Source organism: Chelonoidis abingdonii, chromosome 9 (assembly GCF_003597395.2).
Source record: "Chelonoidis abingdonii isolate Lonesome George chromosome 9, CheloAbing_2.0, whole genome shotgun sequence".
Taxonomy (NCBI): Eukaryota; Metazoa; Chordata; order Testudines; family Testudinidae; genus Chelonoidis; species Chelonoidis abingdonii.
The window spans coordinates 61,840,545-61,864,047 of NC_133777.1; the positions used below are offsets into that span (position 1 = coordinate 61,840,545).

General features: G+C 38.3%; 1 protein-coding gene across 1 annotated transcript in view; it reads right to left on the reverse strand.

The window, feature by feature from the left end:
* The window catches only part of UNC13C (unc-13 homolog C), a 421,885-nt gene that overhangs the window by 389,068 nt on the left and 9,314 nt on the right, over positions 1–23,503 (reverse strand). Inside the window, exon 2 of the mRNA XM_032796690.2 lies at positions 15,098–18,321. Within this exon, the coding sequence (XP_032652581.1) occupies positions 15,098–18,056 (2,959 nt within the window). The 5' untranslated portion in view covers positions 18,057–18,321. The remainder of the gene's footprint in view (positions 1–15,097; positions 18,322–23,503) is intronic.

The window sequence follows — 23,503 nt, forward strand, 5'->3', positions numbered from 1 at the left end:
GACACTGATGTATAATCAATGGAAGGCGGTGAATTGCTGTCATTAAGTATTTGTAGAGAAAATGCATTGTGAAATGGTTGCAGGCTTGGTAAACCTAGGATACATAAAAATCAAAAGGATTACCAGGGCATGTCTGAGATACAAAACATTTCATTCCATCAGGAATTTGTGGCAGCATGTGCTTCTGAAAAAGGCAGGGGTGTGTTTTATTACTGAGATTTGTAAATAACAGCTGCCATGCCTCCTTTCCTTTTCAGTGTGAGAGCCAACCAGAAAATGATCAACCGTTAAAGTGATTTTGTGGGCAGTTTAAACTAAAAAGCTCAACTCATTACAACTCAAATACTTTTATTGAGCAAAATCACAGGCATTTAGATCATGACAATTTAAATGTATTGCTCATACTGTGATAGTGTTTCAGGGAAACTCCTGAAAGGTCTTATTATTTATGTCTGGGCTTGTCCATATAGAGACAGTGGGCAGGAAACCAGGGGGTAAATCTCCAGCACAGTAGGCTTGCTGTGCTCTAATTCATCGTGGAGACCCTGCTACTGCACACTAAGTTTTGTGCTGCCCTTTGACTTACCTACACTAGAGAACTTTTAGTGCAAGGTAGCAGGGTCCACACAGTGACTTAGTATACAGCAAGCTACTGTGCTGGAGATTTACACCCAGGATTGCTGTGCATGAAGTTTTCATGTAGACAAGTCCTTAGGCTAAAGGCTAACAAGGTCCGATCATTTTCTTTTCAAGCGAATTAGAAAAATAGCCCCAAACCCCTGTCATTGTTGACATGTATGATGTATGAGAAAAGCGAAACTAGGAGTCATTAACTAAGAAATGGGAAATTAGACTGATAATTCAAGAACTATTGCTCCCAACAAAGTAATGTTGAAGCTGCTCATGTTTTAAGTATTACTACAGTACTTGCAGATGCACAAGATGCAAGTCTAGCTCTTTTTAACATTTTTGCATTGAATCTGTTTATTTAATCTATTCATGAGCCAGCTATCAATAAGCAGGTAGGAATTATGCAATGAAATCAACACAAAAAGTTGAAAATCATCATTAAAAATCCAACTGAAAATATAGCCACTCTGAGCAAAAGATGAATTTGTACAGAGGTGGCTAGTAGACTTAATCCAGCGATACCAAAACAGGAGACACTGAATATGGTTTAATTAAGCTGCAACTTTCTCAGGTGTCTCGGATAAACTGGCAGATAAGAGAGTCAAATGCAGGTAAGTCCATGTCAGCACCCCCTTCTTCTATTCTGGTCCCTCGTCAACCCACTGCTGGGACCTTACCATTCCCCACCTCAAATGAGGGTTAAGGTGGGCTATACAGAAGGGGAGTTGGCTCCCTGCCATGCCAGTCATAGAAGCCCCTGTTCCACTCCTTTAACAAGCATGTCCTTTAAGTCCATTACCAAGACATTTTCTGATTACTATCTCCTCCCTATGGAATACCTGCACTGAACACTCGCCTCACACTTATATAATGAGTTGTGACATCATAGCCTAACTCTTTTCCCTATGAACTCTAACAATGACACACACCCACTCCCGCCATGGAGAAGGTGAAAAAAAAACCCTCTCCACATTGGCCAAAATTCCTACCCAGACCCCTGAGAAAGGAGCACCCCTTGCAATGCCCACAGCCAGTCCAGATGAACTCTGGTATTTTGCCACTTCCAAGCGTGAGCAGGTGGATGCTACTCCACCTGGTTCAGCGGAAAAGGAAGCTTCTCCCATTGGGCTTGCCCTTTATCAACGTCTTGCCCTTCTGGTCCCAGCAGGATGAGTCAGTATCCTATGATGACCTTCTCTGCTTTTGCAGCAGCAGCTGTGCCTAGAGTGACCAGATGTCCCGATTTTATAGGGATAGTCCCAATTTTTGGGTCTTTTTCTTATATACGCTCCTATTACCCCCCACTCCCATCCCGATTTTTCACATTTGCTGTCTGGTCACCCTAGCTGTGCCTCTCTCTCCCCCCCACCTTAAAGTGATATACCCTTTCCCCTAGCAAGTCAGGCAATGACCTCCTCACTTAAGGTGCAACTGGTCATTGTCAAGTATTTCATGAGCAGTCTCATGCCTGTTCACTGGAATACTATGCCCTTTTATTTTAGCCACATCCTCTGCACTGCACAATAGAAAATAGTGTCAAGTATGTTCCCTACAGCTCTGTTTTTCTTTCTAATAATGTGATCTTATGGATTGTAAATGGGAGCCTGTAATTCCTGAGCTCTACATCTGACTTTGTCTGCAGCTCTGTTTGTCCTTGTCTACTTGTGAAATGCTTTGAAGAGATCTGGAGTAACTCCATTGACATCAGCTACTCTAGTTTCAGATCAATGTAAGTGACAGCTGTATGTGGCCCATAAAGCTCTATACAAGAGTTTAAATGTTTTTATTATATCTAGATGTTTTCTATCAATTTACCACTACATTACACCAAATACAATGCTGGTACTTAAACAATATGATAAGTTGCAGGTCATATTTTACTCTTTGCATGATCAACAATAATCAGACATTATTAACATTCAACTCTAATTGAAACAATTATATATCACTATGATTTGGTTGTAAAAATAAGGTGTCAGAATTATTTCTTCATATTTAAATTGTTAATCCACATTAACCAATATCTAGTACTGTATTTTAATGTGTAAACATCTTTCTTGTTTGCTTAGACAGGATGCAGAATATTATTAGCAGAATAAATATATTTTAAGTTTGTATCTAAGATACCTAACAACTGGATCATTATACATTGCATGAGTTACAGTGGTTGTAGTTGAAATGTTCACTTTTGCCATAAAAAAAGAAATTAACATTGTGCAGTGTTAGATATATGCCCTGTACTAAGTGTAATCTCTCTCTCTCTCTCAATACCTGTAATAAAATGGTAATTTTCCCCCGATAAAAACATTTTAATGCCAGCTATGATGTAAGGACTACAGCCTGCCAATGAATCTCTAGGGATGCAAGTCTGGACCATTGTCAAACCTAATTGTCTTCAATCAGGCTCTGTGCAGCAGCAGGGATGCACCTTGCAGAATCTGGCCCTAAGATGGTAAAACATGTTGCATAGACTAATTCATCATGGAATAGAAACAGGGAAAATGAACAACCAAAACCTTTGTCCATTATCTGAATTGAATCTGAAACCTTTCCTGAGGTAAAAATGTACATATACATATCCTAATGTCTTGGGTTTGTCTGGAAGCACATAGGACATTTTTATATTATTTCTGATACAATCAGAATTGTAAATCCACTTGCTCTTGTTTGATTTTTAGACCTATTTCTACACCTAAGATGTCATGATAAACATATATGAATCAAACCTCTACACCTTTTGAAGTTTACATAACCGAGAGCTCAGAGCAGAGTCTACTAACACTTCTAAGTTCATGATGGTACTTGAAGGGTTAATATGATTAATATCAATGAGAATTTTAAAAATGGGGTACACACTTCAGTAAATGGTAGAAGGCACAATTCAACATTTCTGTTTCAACACTGTTATAATTTAAAGTGTGATTCTCTGCTGAAAAGTGATTTGGCAGAAGTGGCATATGTATTGTCTCAGTGTCTCCACACTAAACATATCCAGTTTACAAATAAAAAGTATGGTTTCCCCCACCCAAGTGCAGTGCAGACAACTCAGTCTGGGATACAATGTCAAGCTGTGGTCATTTAGGCTCATGCATGTCAAATGGTAATATAGATTCTGCACAAAAAAATTGCTCCCAGTTATACCTTTTTAACTCCACCAAACTCAGTAAAGGTTGGTGGGTAGTAAAAGGGTAGGATTGGATGTAAGTTAGTAATTCTATTGTTGATGCGCGACCTAGAATTTGAATCCAGTTGCTCATTTGCTCAAAACTAGGAAAATCTACAGGACTTTCAATAACCAAGAGGTTTTCTTCTGGGCTATTTACCACAGTCAGTAACTCAAATTCCCTTTTTCAGAAGGCTCCCTAAGTCTTAGAAACAACTTGCCTGCTTCAAAACTCCTGTGTTGCATAACAGCAGGTCTACACCTGCATTTGATTATTCATGCACAACTTCATCATCCATGCTAATCAACATAATACTAACTCCAGCTCCACTAGCATACACTACAGTCTGATCTGCTAAACACTGCTCATAGAGAACATCAACGGACACTCATAATCCAAAGTAGCTCTAGAAAGAGCAATTAAAAATAGGCTGGGTCAATTGGAGTTTCACCAGAGTCAGCACCAAATTGAGACTTCAGGACAAAACTGCAGACAGAATTACAGGAACTCGATAGGTAGGGGAACTTTCAGAAATAAAAAAACAACATATTCCAGGGGAAATTCAACAGCTGTGAACACAAGGCAAACAAACAATCTCAAAACAAACAAACAGGCAATTACAGCTAGCATTGTTAGGTTAATAGCAAACAGCTTTAGAACTATCTCAGGAACATTAAGTACAAGTAGTTCTAGAGTTAAAACCACACAACTAAAAAGCCACACATTGCAGCAGGCAACCACAAATGATACTGAGTGTTGTGACCTAAGGGTAAGGAAAGAATCCCCAATTAGAAATAACCCGTCATTACAATACAACAGAACAGTGGCAAAGCCATCAATGGGACAGTTGAAGAGATGAGCTTGCCTAGAAGAAGCAGTGGCAGTCCCATGTTATTTTTTTCTTTTTTTTTTTAATATTCAGGAGCCCCAGTCATTTATGAGTAGCGAGACAGATGGCTGTCAGAAACAGTAAAGTCGTCATCCTCCCAACTCAAGTGCATGGCATCTGACTTACAGCTATAGCTGTAAGTATACCAAATACAGACGAAACAAACCAACCTTTTTTTGGTATTCTTCTGACTGTGCATTGTTTTTGTCTGCACCACACTATGGTTGATTTCTATGATATGATTCCTCTGTCAGGGAGTACTGAAGAGTCTCACTATTGTGCTGTTCCCCATTCAGATTTCTAGTATGAAATGATGCCTACTCATATACTACATTTCCTGCTCATGCTATACTTTACAGGCATGTTTATTAGGAAGTTACGTTACTTAGTCTATATTCACCTAAATAAAATATATCACATACTACTGAATATTCACAGTGTGAAGCTCTTATAGATTTTATTATCCATCATATTAATTCCTGTTAGTTCATTATTTAGGAAAAATAATTATGTGTAAAAAAAGATACAGCCAGCAAGATGGCACTGGTGGGAGCAAATCAATTGCCATCCCTGAATACAGATACTTCCCCTCACCCCAACTTTTCTCCCATAAGTACCTCTATAAACCAAGTCCAATACTGTGCATTGTTTGGTTGAACTGTGCTCATTAGAAGTTATTAGAGTACACATAAGGAATAACTGAAGTAACTTTTGTGTGATGTGTTGAGTAAATGTGAGCTATGAGTTGGCAGAATGCTGCACGCAAAAAGGTGTGTTTTAAGGGGACTGTAGAGCATGCCTACCTGAGGGGATGCATATAAAATCAATCTGACTGCAGAATACTCTATATGGAAGTGATGTAATCACTGTATATAATGCAAGACCTTAAGATATTCTTCATTTCTCAGTTCTCACACCCACAGAGATGACAGTTCTTCATACTGCAGTACAAGGACTTTCACACAGGTGTGTTATCTATAAAGCATATTTCTGAGATAAGAGACAGCTGAAATCTTGCTTTTCCTTCCATCCTTTTTCACTGTTTTTAAAGCAAGTGTTTAGCATTTTGGGGGGTTGCTTGTTTTTAATAATAAAAGGTCATGCCAGCCAACTGGACTGTCACGGCTCCCAATCAGCACTTCCAGAATCAACACTGCCTAAAGGCCTCTTGAGAGGCATTAATTCCTTTCCCTCCTTCTTGTGCTAAATGAGCCAAGAAAAGTAGTGAGTAATGGTTGGAGAAATAGGATACAATATGATTGCCAAAGTCAGCGGGTGAGGGATTAAACCATATATTACGTAGAATTAATGTATACTTCTGTTCCCACCTCCAGGGAATTTAGGCTCACTCACATGAAAGATTAGCAAACTGTAAGGCTTCAACTGTAGAGACATTATAAAGGGAAAATGCAGCAGTCTCCTGCCCGCAGGTGAAAGTAAGATCTTTTCAGGGAAGGCACTGCCTCTATATAACTCCCTTTGGTAACACATCTGCTTCCACATTCGCTTCTAGGAGGAGGTGGGGATGGAAAAGAAACCACACAATACTAGTAAGCATATATGCAGCACTTCACAATTTCAGTTATCTGTAAAATGCTAAGTAATTAATCCTAATACCCTTGTAGTAGCTGTATCCTCATTTTACAGAAAGGGGAAAAGGAGGCACCGAACGGGTAAGGCCAACATTTTCAAAAGTGGCCTTTGATTCTGTATACCTTAATTTTTGGATGCCCAACTTTAAATATCTAATTTTCCAAGACAGAGCTCACTTTAAACTTCATGAGAGCTAGAGGTTCTCAGCAACTCTTGAAAATGGCACCCACACTTAGAAGTCACTTTTTAAAATATGGACCAAAGTGATTTGCTGAGGCAACACAGCTGGTAACTGGCAGAATATAATTCAGAAGTTTCTGGGTCCTGGTCATGTCCTCTAAACACTATAGCATGGTGCCAGGAAAGAGAGGAAATAAGAGGTTTCATATTTTTATACTTTATAGTTAATTCTTTAATACTTTATGGGGGGAGGGATAGCTCAGTGGCTTGAGCATTGGCCTGCTAAATCCAGGGTTGTGAGCTCAACCCTTGAGGGGGCCATTTAGGTAAGCGGGGATTGGTCCTGCTTTGAGCAGGGGGTTGGACTAGATGATCTCCTGAGGTCCCTTCCAACCTTAATAATCTGTGATTCTCCCTTTTTCTCTTTATATTTTTGTCTTGGTTTTCAAAACTCTTACATGGTTTGGAATAGAGACAAACTTGCTCCAGAACATGAGGGGTGAAATCCTGTCCCTATGAAAGTCACTGGGAACTTTGCCAATTGACTTTACTGGAGCCAGTATTTCATCTTAGATCAGAATCCCCTCCCTAAATGTAGAAAGATCAGTTCAGGATACAAGCTTTATGACTTAGAACCAGCCTTAGTTTGAACATGAAACCACCCCTCAAGAATTGCTTTAACTTTTGCCCAAACCTTATTGGTACAGTCTCCTCTCCTTGTTCCTTCTGCCATTCTTGTAAGATGAATGTGTAATACGGGGACCGTTCTCTACATACTGTACAGTAGGTCAGAGACAGAAGAGGAAATTGTAATTTGTTAGATCATAGTAAAAAATAAACCCTCTCACTCAGAAAGCTGCCTCTCTCCATTTTGCAAATCAAACTATGCATAAGACAAAAAAAGAGAGGGGAAAAATTCTAGACATTTAACTGGAAAAAGTGGAAATGGTGTTTAAGATCATTAAGTTATAAAGAAACGTTAACACTAAGTTACAGCTACATTTCCCTCCAAGGAGAGTGAAGATTGGCCTCGCAAGGCTTCCTGAGCCAAAATGTGGTTACCAGCAGGAGAGCACAAAGCCTCAGTCATTTCCCTCCTACCAGCCATGTGGCTGATGGAGAACTTCTTCCAGAGTGGAACCAGAAATTGCACCATCAGCATCGATAGCTGCACCAAGGGAATGTAAAGTCTCTGGATCTCTGTGACACCACTGGAACCTGGCATAGTGTTGTTTGGTCTTGGTTAGTGGTTAGACCCATAGCTGTTTGTTCACACAACAAAAGAACAAGGACGAAGAATATGACCGGGTCTCCAGACCTCAGAAGCCTCCAGTACTACATAGGGCAGCTCTTGTGGGCCAGCTCCTCTAGAGAGACATTGCTAGCTGTTGGATCAGGCAGCAGCTTGGCCAGGAGGCAGACATGGGAGTCTCTGACACAAGGAGAAATGCAGAAAGGTAGGGCCTTGTTCTAGTCCCCCACATTGTGTTTGTAGTTCTCACGGGAGTTCTGCACAACCAAGTTATCTAATGAATACTCTACAGATTTTAGAGCCAAAGTTTATAATCTATATTCAAGTTTTGCCTGAGTAAGGACCTAGGGTTTGGCGCAGATATGTTCTTCTATCACAGAGCCTAATTCTTTAACTTCACTATGTGTGGAAGTCCCATTGAAATCAATGAAAATTTGGTCAATAGACAATCTACAGAACTAAGCACAAAGAACATATGGCACTCAAAAGGCAGTGTGAATGAAGCATGAGAATCAAACAAAAAATTCTACCAAGCCTAGCAAAGGTTTGTAATATTGGGCTTCTTTCAGTAGATTACAGAAAGAAAACAAGAGGGACAATCTATACTATGAGTTATTTACCAATTTATGTTTTTCCGGTCATTAAAATGTTTCATGTCTGAGTCTTTATTTTCCTGGTGGATTAAACATGCTCTCCATACTTCTAGTAATTCAGATAATTTAATTTTCACATCAAGAAATAGCAGTGTGGATCCCTTTTATCCCAAAGTCATTACATTAAAATTATGCAGTATTTTTCATTTCTAAAATACAGGGATCTAAGGAAAATGCTTAAATATTTTGGAACTAAAAACAGAAACTGTCTTTTATCTTGGTGATAAAATATTAATTTGTGCTCATTTCCACAGAAGAGCACAGTGCAATTTATAAATATGTCCTTGAAACTGACATTCATGTGCAGGTGTTCTTTCAGCTCTGGTAAATATATTTTTAAATGTTTCTACTGAAAGGACACTGAACTTTGCAGGACTACTCTTTTTAAAAACAAAACAAAACAAAACTTTATTCCTCATTTCAAAGTATTTTAAATGCCAATAATTAGATGAATACTATCATTGTCGTAAAGACTGGGCTCAACAGAATTTGGTTGAATGATGCTTATGTTATAAAAATGCAAACTAATAAAATCTTAGATAAAGTTAATAGACTTTGCTAAACAGACAGGACATACTGCCTTACAATTTAATGGAGACAAATCTTTTCCACTTAATTTTATATTACCATGTTTACATTTAACATGAAAATAAATATAAACTCAATTGAATAGTCAGATTATTAGATTTATGTTCAACGTTGCACTAGATGTTGCCCTCCTGTTCGGTGGAACGAGCTAGTCAGGGATTCCCCTGTTCTATACATTCCCAACATTGTGGGTATATTGAACCATGGTTGGAGGTGGTAATATTGCTGGAGAACTGCTTCATTCTGCTCATTCATGGTGCTGAGATAACCACTGCCGGAAGATACAAGTTAGTAGAGTCTTGAGGCTGCTCAAACCTGCTCTGGGAGCCAAACTGGCCACCAGCTTGCCCCAGAGCCCAGGATCAAAGGAGTCAAGAGATATCAGGATAGCATAAAGCCACCTTTGACCACTTCTCATTTGGGGTCCTGCCCTGAGTTCAGCTAGACTTGGGGATTAGTCCCACAGAGAACCTAAAAGTTTAAAATTTACAGTTTCTCCCCACATTCACACAAAACTCAACCATCAGAGAGTTACGTCTTGTGGAAGGAACTCTAGGATTTGACTCTCAAAATGATCCATTAGTGGCTCTTAATCATGCTGTTTCTCTCTGTGTCCCTCAAGTACCTGAGATAATTTAAATTTAAAATTCTAAGATTATTTTTTTAAAATTCAGAAATCACAGATGACTCAGAATATTTTACAAGTGGCCATTCTGCTGTTAATGCGGATATCTTTTTTTTAAATGAAATGGTGGAAGAGAAGTTTCCAGAAATGCTCACTGACTTTTAGCACATAGGCCAATTGTGATTGCTCCCTAAAAGGAAACCTATCAGAAAGAGAAGATGTGACAAGGCGGACACACATTTGCATAACTGTTTATCAGCCACAAAGTGTTAACCTCCTCCACCAGAAAGCACTTGGCTTGATCTTCTCCTTCAGTTTCAGCAGCCCTAATACAGCAAATTGCAAGTGCTGTAGTTGGACTTCAGGGCTGGTCTATGCATTAAAAGTTTTACCAGTGTAATCATGTTGGGTAGGGGATGTGATTTATTTGCTGATATAAATTTGTCTACACAATATTACATCATTATAAAGGTGTTTTATGCTGGTGTAGTTTATTTGGATTCCCAAAAGTTATATCAGTTTAACTGTTTTCACAGTTGGTCCGTGTATGAGCACCACTTTACCTATGCCAGCATAGTTAAAGGACCAAACTTAAGTGTAGACAATCTTAATTCCATAGGGTTTGTTCAGGATACCAAAGGATAATATCAGACTATCACCATATCTTCCATCACTCCAGGCCAAAATCCATTAGGTATATGGTACAGTACAAGTAAAACCTTGTTCCAGGGAACATTTTACTTTCAGATTTTGAGGCATGACAGCTAAAATTTTCTTGCTCAGTATCATTATTAACATCTATTTTCTAAAGTCTTTCCTCTGTCCAGGCTATTCTTTCAGAATAACATGAAGACAGCATACAACCTATTCAGTTATTAACAGTGGATTTTTTTACTTAGAGTCTTCCTGATTGGAGAGATGAAAATTGTCATTAGGCTTTGTGCAGAAAAGGCATCTCTAAGAGGATTTTTTTAAAAACAAATGTCATTACATCACCCTAGTGTCAGGGGCCAGCTCAAGATCTATGCACAGCTTTAGTTTCCCTTAAGCCTTCAAAACAGACCTTAAGTGGTGCATAGTACTTGTGCTGGCCCTCTGCCCAGGTGTGAATTTCACTCAAAACCCATCTAAAGCAGATCAAAACGTATATCATTTTAAAGCCACAGAAATGTCAGCCAGAAAACTTGGGATTCCTTGAGCATAGCTGTGTGATAATTTTATGACACCAGCCAAGGGCTAGGTAGAGTTAACTTAAACAGAAGTGCTGTGTTTTATTTTTTAGCAGCAACATTCTTGCATACGTAAAGGTGGCAATACCATCCCTGAGTCTCTATATTTCTGGACATGAAATTCCCAAATGGATGCCAGTTGAATTTTTGATCATGTGGATGGCTGAGTCATTAAAAAAGACAAATGAAACTTTTCTCACCATGGTTTGTTAGTCTAGTATGGACAGAAGCTAGCTTCCAGCATCCCTGGGAGAGCTGACATCTCAGGCAAGGAAATAATGGCTTATTATGCTAACCATTTCTCAGATTAGCATAAGACAAAAAGGGCACAATCCACAGCCACTTACTATTAAAAAGCATTCTTATTTCCTTACAGTTACTGCACTGAGGCATCTCTGATACTAGAGTATTTTGCAGGGGTTCTCAAACTTCATTGCACGACCTCCTTCTGATAAAAAAGAAATGACTACGTGACTCCAGGAGGGGGGATCGAAGCCAGAGCCCAACCAAGCCCCACTGCCCTAGGCATGTAGACCAAAGCCAAAACCCGAGACCCATCACCCGAGGCTGAAGCCTTTGGCCCCAGGCAGTGGAGCTTGAGCTTTGGCTTTGGCCCTGGGCCCCAGCAAGTCTAATGCCAGTCCTGGCGACCCCATTACAATGGGGTCACGACCCACTTTGGGGTCACGACCCATAGTTTGAGAACAGCTGTCCTATTGAAGTGTATTTTCCTGCTATTGCTCTTGGAATCCATCTATTCTTATACAGCACACACACACACACACATCTAGAGTTTGGATGGTTTCACAAACCACAATGCTGTAGTTTGTGGTACAAAACACCCTAAGAAGTGCTTATAAAACTTTTAATCTCATGATTATCTGTGTGTTAATTCACTTTCCCTCTCATACATACATCTGATTATGCTCACTTCAGCAGGTTAACAGGAACTTGTGGAAATAAATACATCTGCCGTGAGCCCACTGTGTATGTTATCTCCCTTGCTATAAAGAGAGAATTAAACCATCAAATGGGAACACTAGGAATTCTTATTTATATCCAAAGGTCCCTGGTGACCTTTAACTCATGAGTTACTGAAGTGAAAATAACAGAATGTATCTATTTATCTGAGCTTTGCTGTGGGCACAATTTGGAGTAATGATACTATTATATTATCTAGTAGTATCTCTGGCTGACCAGCATGCCATTCATCAATCAGTTTGGCCATTAAGAAGAGATTGTCGGAATCTTTAAATGGTGTGCTTTATAGCAAGGATTCTTTCAAACAGCTGAACTGAGACCAAAACTCTTATCCATAAATAAGAAATCACAAGTTGATATAAATCACAGTTACCGGGGAAAATGATCAACAAGCTATTCACAGAAGTAATACAGCCCTAAATTAGTCACATTTCTTTAAAAAATAGAACTGGTTACTGCAAATATAAATATAATACCCAAAACTATCCTGCTTAATTAGTTAATTGAATTTTAATGATCTTTGGCCAGGCAAGAGTCAGCCTGTAAAAAACAAAAGGGGTTAAAAACTGGCAGACTGGCAAAGAGCTATAAAGCTTAATATGGTTCTTTGTTTCCTATACTTATTTTAAATTACTTCAAAACTTCCATGAAATTTAAACACAAATTGGAGTTTAATGTTTTCTTTCTTTGGGAAAATGGTATTAAAAAGACATCCTTCTTCAGATATAGATACAAAGTACTCTAATAATGTCTTTCCCTTATCTGGGAATGGAATCTTTACTGTACCACCATCTTCCTGCTCACTGAAATATAATGCAAAAAAGATTTGGCTGAAACAGTACAGTATGTTACTCAGCAAATGGAAAACACAGTGAAGGAAATTTTAAAGTAAGTTTGCAAATAAAAAAGTCCCAAGTGTTATGTATATATTACAATTTTAAAATCAGGGCTCCTGCAACACTACTGGGTATTCTAGAAACACCTAAATCCAGGGTATATTGTAAGCACTTAGATCCAAGTGAAACTGCCCATTTAACGTAAAACATTACATCAACCATTAAAACCAAGCACTATGGGCAGTTATGTTTTGTTAGTAAATATGCCCCGGTGCAATAAAGGGCAGGAATTGAGAACTCCTACATCCTAACTACTAACAATGACTAATTATGGGTGCAATCCATGTCCTCCCTTTGTGGGTGAGGAAAGGACAAAACAGTGGAACCATTCAGATGTTACTGAACAGCAGGCAAAACAGTGAAGTAACATATATCATGATGCAGAGCCAATCTCTGTGCTCACAGGGGTCATGGACAGGCCAGGGGAGTAGAGTCAATGTCACCAGCTGGTCTGCCAACTACACAGATCTTCTGGTTCCCATGCACTTTCCTCCTGGTGCATGGAATAGACCTGGCCAAAACTACTGCCTATGGCCTCATATGCCATAACTATGTGAGTGCTCTGTGCCCTACAGTCCTCTATCCAGGAAATAGGATTCAGTGCCCTCATCCCCATACACTGGTCCCTTGGCGAATAGCCAGGTGCACAAAACAAGAATTCCATCTCAGATTTTAACATACCGTCAGAAATGGTTCAAGAATTTACAATAGAAATACCAAATTTTTGTTTAAAAGGAAGCCTTCAGTAGATTTATTCTATTTAAATGCCTTCAGTGGACATCCTTTCACTTGCAGGAGTGAGAGAGGGATCACTTTTTCTGCATCCCAGAAAGCTGATCATAGGAGATAAAAACACACATCTAACTTCTCATTTGTTGGTGAATATATTCTAAGACCTGAACTGTGTCTGCTAGAAGTGGTCTTTAATATTGGTTTCACTCTATTATATTCTCTATATGTAACTTCCTTAACAATTGCTTTTCTAACCTTTTTCCTGTCCCTATTCTATAATATTTTCTAAGCATCATGACTAACTATTTTTACTGTCTTTAAGTTTTGGTTACTAGTAACAAGCCTAGAGAGAAATGAAGATGTATGTCAAGCTGCTGACCCATTTTCCATAAACACAGTATCCGGTTTCTAGCATAGTATTGAAGAAATGTCTGCAAAATGCCAACCTATGATAAATGTTATCATTTAAATCCAACATGAAGTTTAGTTGAATGGTCCTTATTCGTCTGTGCAACATACTTTCAATTTGACTGCGCATTTATTATAAAAATAATTTTCTAAGTACAAAAAACTTCATAACATTCAAAGCTTCTGAAGCACTAATTACTACAAAATAAATTTCTTTAGCTGAAGGCACAATTCTTCATCTTTCAAGTGAAAATATCAGATTATATTTTTTCATAGAAACTATTAAAAACTGAGCAAAGATTCAGTTAAGGTGACAATTACCATCTGCTAGTCGTGGTAATTATGTGGTCCTAATTAATTGCAAATGCTCTAGTACATGAATAGACTCAAAATACAGAATATTAAGAATGGACTGTCTTCTGTGGATTACTACAGTAATTAAATCATATAACCATTGAAAGGATATCTAAGTATGGAACCATTAATAAGGAAAATAAAATTTAGTAGATCAAGTAGTGTCTGTTTGTGCAATCTCTTTGACTTAAGCATGATACAAGCCCCATATTTTTCATTTACACTGAAGCTATCATACATACCTTTTCCCCTTTTTATTTATTATCTCAGGACTAACTTCAATGGGCTTGTATTCATCTAACTAAGGACAGACCAATGATTTATATACTAATTAAGGTAGCACAGAAAGTTACGTTGCTCAGAAATCTAACCTACATGTTCATCAAGAGGAGCATAAAACCAATCATCTATATAAAAGCCACCTGGAAAAATACTGTCATATTAGAACACTTTGGGTTATTCCTAGTTATTCTACTTGTAAAGTTGTGTGAAAATGTATTAATTAAAAACAGATTATATAGTCAACTTAATTTAGAGTGTAACCCAATGAAACAATGCTGATTTTTCATCCACTATTCATTTACAATACAAAATTTAAATTGTTTTAAAATCATCTATGTGGCATATTAAAGCTAACAAAAAAGTATTCAACTGATTCTTCCAGAATACAGTCTAACAGTGAAATTCTGGCTTCAATGAAGTCAACTGCAGAACTCTCATTGACTTCAGTAGGATCAGGATTTCACTTCAAGACTGAAAAATATGAATTTTATTAAAGAGAGTCTAATAACTGTTCGTCCTGAAGTCAATAGGCATTCTGTCATTGAATTCAATGGGAGAAGGATTGGGCCCTATGTAGAAAATAAGGGTAATCTTTAATTATGACAGCAAAGTTTGTTTACTAGACAATATTTAATCAGTACCTCCAGCAAGGATCTTCTCTTCCAACTCACTCATTTGCTTCTTGTAGGCTTTTAAAGCAGCTTCTTTAAATGATGGGTGTATTCTCTTTTTCTTCGTAATTTCAATAGGCATCACTGGGATGTTTTGATTTTCATCTTCCCTGATTTCTGTTTCAGCAGCTATATCTTCTGTAGGTTCCAACCCATCTTCGATGATCAGGTTGTTAAACTGCTTGTCATATTCATCTTCTTGTAGTGTTGCATATGGAGTTTCATATGAAAACTGTTCAAGTTCATACTCCTGAACCTGTTGATCAGTTTCATTTGTGTTAGTTCTATTTTCTAGTTTAGCAAGAACTTGTTCCATTACTTCTACGTAATCTGTTTCATTGTCACCACCTGGCTCACTTAAATCTTCCTCATCCTCTGCTTTGTAATAACAAGGCTCTGTATAAACATCAGAATCGAGGGTTGTGCTTGATTCATTAGCAGTAGACTGGGATAAAGTCCTAAATCTCCCCATAAAAGATGACCCACTATCATCATATCCACTTAAACTTTGTGTGCTTTTGTTCCAAACCACTTCCAGGGCTGATTTAGCACGCTGAAGTGTAGATCCAAATTTAGGAAAGCTGAATGTCTTGTCAGAAAGGTCTATACTTAGTCGACTATGCCATGATTTAGGAGGTGCTTCCTCTGATTCATCACTTGGTAGTTCACTTTGACTTCGATACATCATGGGCAATCTGTTTTGATTTTGATAAAGGGAATTAGAATTTGTTTCCTGATAATCATCATATTGGCTGATCCACTGACTTTGTGTTTCACTGTCGAGGCCGGGACATGATGGAGAATTACCATCAAGGGTAAAGTCATAGCTTTCAGTGTCATCCTGGAGGTCAGAACTTTGGCACTTTCCAAAATCTATCTGTTGGTCTGAAGGGGTGCTCATATCATAAGCAAAAGCTTCTTGTGTGGATGAATCTAGGCCCAGGTCTGTGCTTTGATCCAACTGATTCCAGTCTTTCCATGGTGAAAGATCATCATGTAAGGAGAGCTGAGAATCACTATAATGGCTTCTATCTCCAGATACACACATTATGCCATTGCTTACACCACTGTCAACAGTTTCAGTGTTTTCAGCTTCATTTTGCTCTGGATAAGGCTGCATATCTTGGTTAAAAGTCTGATCTTGTGAGCTACCATACCAGTTACACATTTCATCTTGCCTTCTCTGCCAAAGTTCTCGATCTGAGGAAGACAATAGTGAGCTGCCATTAGTTCTACTAAAATACTGATTCTCAGAAAAATCCTCAGAGTAAGACTGACATAATTTTGAAAAATCTGACTCCGAACGGCTAAGTTTGGGAGTTGTAAAATCATTCTGTGAATGCCATACAGGTGACATATCTGAATAGTAGGTCTTTGATTGCTTATCTACATTGTCAAATTCTTGCAACTGTTCACCATAATTTGGTTTATTTGGAAAGGTGCTGCCATCAATAGTCCTACTTTGGATTCTGGTATTTGGAGACTTCACATTTCCCTTTGCAGTGCTTGCTTTTATCTGAAATGCTGATTTTGATATCTTTACATAACTATTCCTATTTATATCAGATTCCAGCTCTTTATCACTGTCATCAGGTGATACCCAGTCATGTTTTTTAGTTTTTGGCTCTGGTTTCATATCCATACTTTCATATGTCTGAGAGGAAGGAAGTCCTCTCTCTTTTCTCTCTCTCATGTCATGGGAAAGGATATCTGTAGAAATTCCAATGCCAGTTCCTTTAAGTTTATAAGATTTTTTTAAAATTAAATCTCTCTGTTGTGCTGTTTCAAAGTATACAAGTATAGGTCTAGGCTTTGCATTGGGACAGTCTCTTTGTTGCCCTAATCTATGGGCCAGATCAATTTTAATCATGTTTTGTGCCTCTGAGAACCCCATTCTTTCTATTAAAATTCTGTAAACCACATTTTCAATACTTTCAAACCTGTCTTCAGGCACGTTTAAAAACCTAAGACTTGCTTTGTTTCCTGGGTAGCCTATTTGTTTAATGTAGTCATGTATGTCTCGAGTTTCCCTTCGTGACTGTACAAATCCAGTTCGCAACTGTTCAATTTCACTTTGTACAACTTCCACGCTACTAGAGATTTCATCAATGGATTGTTTCAGAGCATTTACGTGTCCTCTTAATTCAGAAAGTTCTGTTTCAATTTGACTGATTCCCTGAAGTTCTTTAAAAATCATTTCCATAACATCATGCGTTTGACTAATACACCCTGTTGAACTAAAGCCTGGTTCCAGGGCGTTGGATTTCTGGTGATGACCAGTTCTGTCTAACGACTTGCTTCTTAGTCCCCATGTTTTCTTCCATGTGCTCAGCTCTGAGTCCGATGAGACACACTCTTGGCTCTTTTTCCATTTCCTTAGTTTTCGTAAAGCTCCTAGCTTTAGGGTATGCAAAGTACGTTCACCATCAGAGCTCCCATCTGATGGAGCAAGACTGCTCAAACTCTTTCTGTTGCGTCTCACAGGCATTGTATGCGATAAATACTCCTTTTTCCTGTTACTACCCTTTACTTCACTTAATGACTCAGAATATGAACTATCATTTGAAGAGATATCTTGAAATAATTCCTCATTATTATTTTTTGTTACAAAAATACTCTTTTGTAGTCCACTGGCAATAGCAACTCTGTAACTGAATGTTGGAGAAAGTGAAAATTCTTTATTACCTTCCTCTTCTTCAGTTGACAAGTTGCGAGCAGATGGACACTTTGCAATCTTTTTAACGGTGCTTTTCAAAGTATTTGAAAACTTTGGATTCTTTGTCTGTCCGACCTGGGTTAAGTCTTGTTCCTTTTTGCTCTGAGAACTCTCTCTCTTTTTTGTACTATTTCCCAATTTCTTTGTAAACATTCCTTTGTAAATCTTATATATGTAAGATGAGATCAGGCTCTTTAAAAGGGCAGAAACCATGGAGAGCAATTTATATTAACCTTTCCCCACAAAAAATGCAATTTCGGATCCAGAAAAATATTTGTATCTCCAACAGAATCATTAGTGAGTGTACATTTTATCAGCTAGGACTGTAGACAGGCAGAATGTGCTCAACATGTAAACTATCAATATTTTGGTATCATTTGACAGGAAAAAGCATGTGTGTTCATCAGAAACCAAATCCTGAAGGAGGCCTGAATGTGCTGTAAAATCCTCCTCTGTTCCCCATGGCTCCTGGCAGTGTCTAAAAAGGAGGGAATAGTGTTACTATGGCTTTCAAAACAGAATTTATCATTTAATCCATTACATGGTAACACTAAACATTTTTTAAATCCATGTGACATTTGGCAATAAGAGAAATCACCTAGACCATGTCGATTTTAAAATACAATCAAACTTAATATATTTAATAGTAGGGCCAGCAATGCCATATTAAACAGCATTCTTGCTGTGTGGATCTATAGATCTTTAATGAATTATTAAATGGTAGGTTCAAGATTATTAAATGGTATCTTCACTGCTATATTTCTCATTGGAAAAGAAAGAATATTGCAATACTTTAAATGCTTCATCCATAGCATTCCATTGGTATAATTTCAGTTAGTTTGATTAGTTTTCATTTTCAGAGATACAGTAAGACACTTAGAGGGACCAATGTGCCGATATAAATATTCTACAAACTGTAGAATATAGATCAGAATGTTGAACTGCAAGTTAATTAAAAGAAACTATTTCAAACTTTTAATTTTAGAATAAATGCCCATTCAAAACAGATTTCAGAGTTTCTCAGCCTTTTTGATATCAGAGACAGGCTTGTTGCCTTCCTGAACTTAGGGAGATCTCAGGGACTGGCACCAGTCCATGAACTAGTCATTGAGAAACATAGATATGTCGTGCATTACAATTTGTATCATTCTATCAATATCTATCAACCTCTGTTTAATGTCTCAATATTTTGGCTTTTAAAATGCCTTATTCAACTCCTATTGAAGTCAATGGAATCTTTCAATTAGCTTCCTTGGGAGCTGGATCAGGACCTAAATGCAATTACAAACAACAAAATGCTTGTATTATAGAATTTTATTTTAGGTTTTTTAAGTTAACTAGTCACCCCTATGTGTTATTAAAATCTTTAAGGGGCTCAGTGTTCACTTTAAGCGACTGAATTCACTGTACTCATCAAATTGTTTAGTTACCCGATCAGGAAAACCTCCATTGGAGAAGAATGGAGTTATACCACTGCAAATAGCCTCTTCGCTTTGATTAGATTGGCTTGGTTATAGAACTCTTTAATCAATAAGTTCAAGTAAGAAATGTTAAGCAAGTCTCATTTGCACAGTTGTTGCCTATGCTTTCATAAAGGCAAAGGGCTAGTCTGTGCCATTTAGCCACAAACCTTAATACAGGGCAATGCGGCATTACACTGCTCCCCAGGGAGCAATGGCAGGTGTTCCTCCTTGAGAGACAGGAGTTTCAAGAGCATTATATGTTTGCAGAGGCAGTGCACCCATTGCCATAATCCTCTGGAAGATGCAGCTTACTCAGCTTCACTGGGTCAGTGCATGGTAGTGTCAAAGCCCTGGCATTGTCTCCTCTCCATCCATTGTGAGGTATCAAGGGTCCACACGGACATAGGAATGGAAAAGTTGTGGAGCTCCCTGGACAGCAGGGACACAATTCTGCTTCGCCCACAATTAAATCACACAAAGAATAAGGGTGAAACCCTTTATCCTGCTCCAATACCACTGTACAGCCCTGTAAGGGCCATCCAGAATTTGCCCCAACAAAATGTGGTTTACTTTCAAACAGAGCTGGAGTTTTTAAGGGAAGGTATTCTTTCCTTGGATCAAAAGCTTCAGAAGACACTGGACTAAACATACCTGGTGTAAATGGGTAAAATTCACTGATATCAATGTGGGCTGTAACTGCTTACTCCAGGGCTCAATTTGGTGTACACTGTTAGAATTGTTTTAACTGTCTAACAAGTAACACTGCAATGGCAATTAACAGACAATTAATGTAAAGTTGGCAAATTGGATACATTGCATTGATAGTGAGCACTTTTGGCTGTTGCATCTTTTGTGTAGTCTGATGGTAATCTTCCCCCCCACCAACTTTATCATTGAAATGTGTCTAAAAGAAGAATTACACAGAACTCTTGCTGCCTCCACCCAGTCTTTGATTTTACAAATATTGGGCTTCTTTCCCCCAAAACACTTACAAGTGGGTATAAATATGTTCAGCTGAAGTTAGTGGAATATTCATGTGAATAAAGTTACCCAGGTGTATGTGTTTGAAGAATCAGGCCAATAGGCAGTAGCATTGTATTTAGCCAAGGATTCTATTTTATTTTTAAAGAAATCGTTATCATTTTAGTTTATAGCCACTAACTTATAGGTGGCAAACTGAAATCCATTCATGTACCTTTGGGACACTGATTGCCAGTTTTGTGAGATACATAAAATTGCAGAAGAAAAATATAGATACTTTTTTTTTTGGTTCAGATGAAGAAGAACTACTTCCAGAAGGGCCATCAAAGAAGATTCGGGGAGAATTTTCATCCTTTTCCAATTGGTGAATTGGAAATTGCTACAGGACTTTAAAACATGTTATTACTCTAGCTGGGCTTACCTGAGTAAGGTCATTGAAGCCGATAGGACTACCCACATTAGTAACACTTTGTAGTCTTGGAGTCATATTTTGTAGATAAAAGAATAAGCAATATTTATATCATACTAGGTTAGCCCTGAATTGATTCTTGAAAATGAGATGAAATGTTAATTTTTGGTTCTGTCTGCATTCCCTCTGAATAAGCTGCACAGTTTAATTAAGTCATCTGTTTAATGTGCAGCAGCAATCAAAAAAATGATTAAGAACCAAACCCTCCTCTAGCTAGTTCAGTGAGGGCGAACAGAAATGCTGTTTAGTTCTTTCTGTAGGCCAGGGCAGGATTCTACCAGGCAAATTAGGATCATGGGCTGGGGAAGTACTTCACAGCTTTTCTGACTGTAGCATGCACACTTGGCTGGTTGGAAGGCTAGACAATCCTCCTAGCTCTCAGATCTTTAGAGCATAGTGTGCAGGTAGTGCTGTACCTGATTCTCCTGTGTCCTATGAAGTATCCTCTCTGACTCTGCTCAGCGAAAGAGTCTTTCTGTATCATCTTCCATCCTTCACTCCTGCCTACCCTAGTGCAGCAGAGGACAGGATGTACCCACAACCCTAAGATTTTAAGCTGTCTGATTTTCTGCTGGCTGTACTAAGAGATAAAGAGTAATATGGAAAATGTCACATCATCACCATGAAAATTGATGGGACAGTCTTATCCAACATATTGTCTTATGTTAAAGTCAGCCTGTCTCAAATATACACAGAGAAGAATTAGATTAGGTTAAAAAAAAGGGAGGCTACAATGTGGGGCCAACATTTGATGTACTAGTGTAGGGCTAACGGGAGAAGAGCAAGAGGAAATATGATAGAAGTATAAAATATTCAATGGTATATAGAAGCTCCTATTCCATCATACAAGAATAGGAGTCAATACATTTTAAACTGATATAAGGAAATACTCTTTGTATACAGGTGTCACTCACCTCTGAAACACATTGCCACAATATAATACTCAAAAAAAGGAGTAAAACCCCTATATGAACAATAATAGTGCATGCAGTTAGGGTAAAATTAGCTACTAGGACAATCAACCCTCAGACTTCAGGGCAGAAGATGATCATCAGCTGGGGTTAGGAAGACATTTTCTCTAAGGTACAAATTGTATTGTACACAGTTGGGTGCACCTTTCTTTTTCCCCTCTTGCCTTCATCTGAAGGTTTCAGCATTAGCTACTAACAGAGATGGGGGATAGATAGAATGGAAAGGATAGAACATCTCTGGGTTTTTGACTTGTTTGTTTCTGGGGCGCCCATTCCTATATTTTCTAATATCATAAACATACAGTGTGTTACTAGCCTCTAAATGCATTAGTTTTTAAATTAACAGTTTGAGACCATTTCATTTCAATCTCTAAATCTTTCTGAAACCAAAAAAATCCATTGGCACAAAAAGGAGGTAAGAAATGTGGTACACATACAGTGCATATGAACCGTTACCACCTGCCCCATGACGGAGCGCAAGGAGAGAGGAAGAAAGGAGTATATGGAATCTCATCCTTCTGTGCAAGCAGCAGGGCACTGCAGAGAACACAGTGCACTCCATGCACCTTAGGGCTTGGTTTTCTAGTTAGGGGATATGCCCAATCTACTGTCCAACCAGCTACTGCTTGTGCTGCAGTCATGGACACACTAGCTAGCAGTATACACTGTACTGCATGGTGCCCAGGCCTGGCTAATAGAATTCGGGCTGGCAGCAGTCCTGGGGCAGAAAATGCATAGCAGCCTTGTTTCCTCTCCCAACTACAACCACATCAGAATTTAGCCTAAGTGCAGATAGATTAGGAATAGATAACACTCATCTTCCTCCTCCATGGCAGCTGCATGTTATTTTACACAAGATGGCACCTTTCTAGAATATGGGCCAGATTTTCAATTGTTATAAATCAGTGTAGCTATGTTGACTTTTTATTCTCCTAGGCTCTGAACCAAGAGTATTAAAGGTGGACAATTCTTGGAAGCTACAGAATACTCAATGAGAACGCATGCACTTCTCAAGGAGTGCAAATGGTGTCTGGTGGACTATCACAAAGTTCTCCTTAAAGCAAAGGCAGTCTAATTCTTCCATGTTGCTATCAGAGGAAGGAATCATCCTGAAGTCCTCTAACAGACATGTTTGTAAATGTAGGGAGATCAATTAATAACCTCTTAGTTTGTTCAGTGGACGTTTATAATCATTTTAAGAACAAGCCCTCAGAGCTGATTGTGAACTGACTGACTCCTCTGCATACTCCACTCATGGCATTTTTAATCTTCTCCTTTAACCAACTATCTTTACTCAGATGTGAGTGTCAGAGATCTATGATGGAATACAGGGTTTAACACCAACATATGCATTACATCCACTTCCTACTTGGCTACTAAAGGTACGTTTGACTGCTCAGGCTACAAAACTTCATGGAATAATGAATCTATCATTGGAACCTAGAACATTACCATCCATTTTCGAACAAGTCTTAGTAACTCCTTCCTTAACAGCCAACGATATGTCTAACTTCCATCCAATGTTTAATTTATGCTCTGTATCAAAGTTCCTTGAGAACATTGTTTATACAGAATTGCAAACTTGTCTAGCTCAAGTTGATTTATTTCATGTCAGGTTTTAGAAAACACCCAAGCAATTTAAAAGCTGCATTGTCAGACATACATAGACTTGCTAATTGGAGCTGATTTAGGTTCTCTCACTTTAGTTTAATTGGAAATAGCAGCATTTATCATACACTTACAGGTTATTGTTGCACTATCAAGCACTGCTTTTGT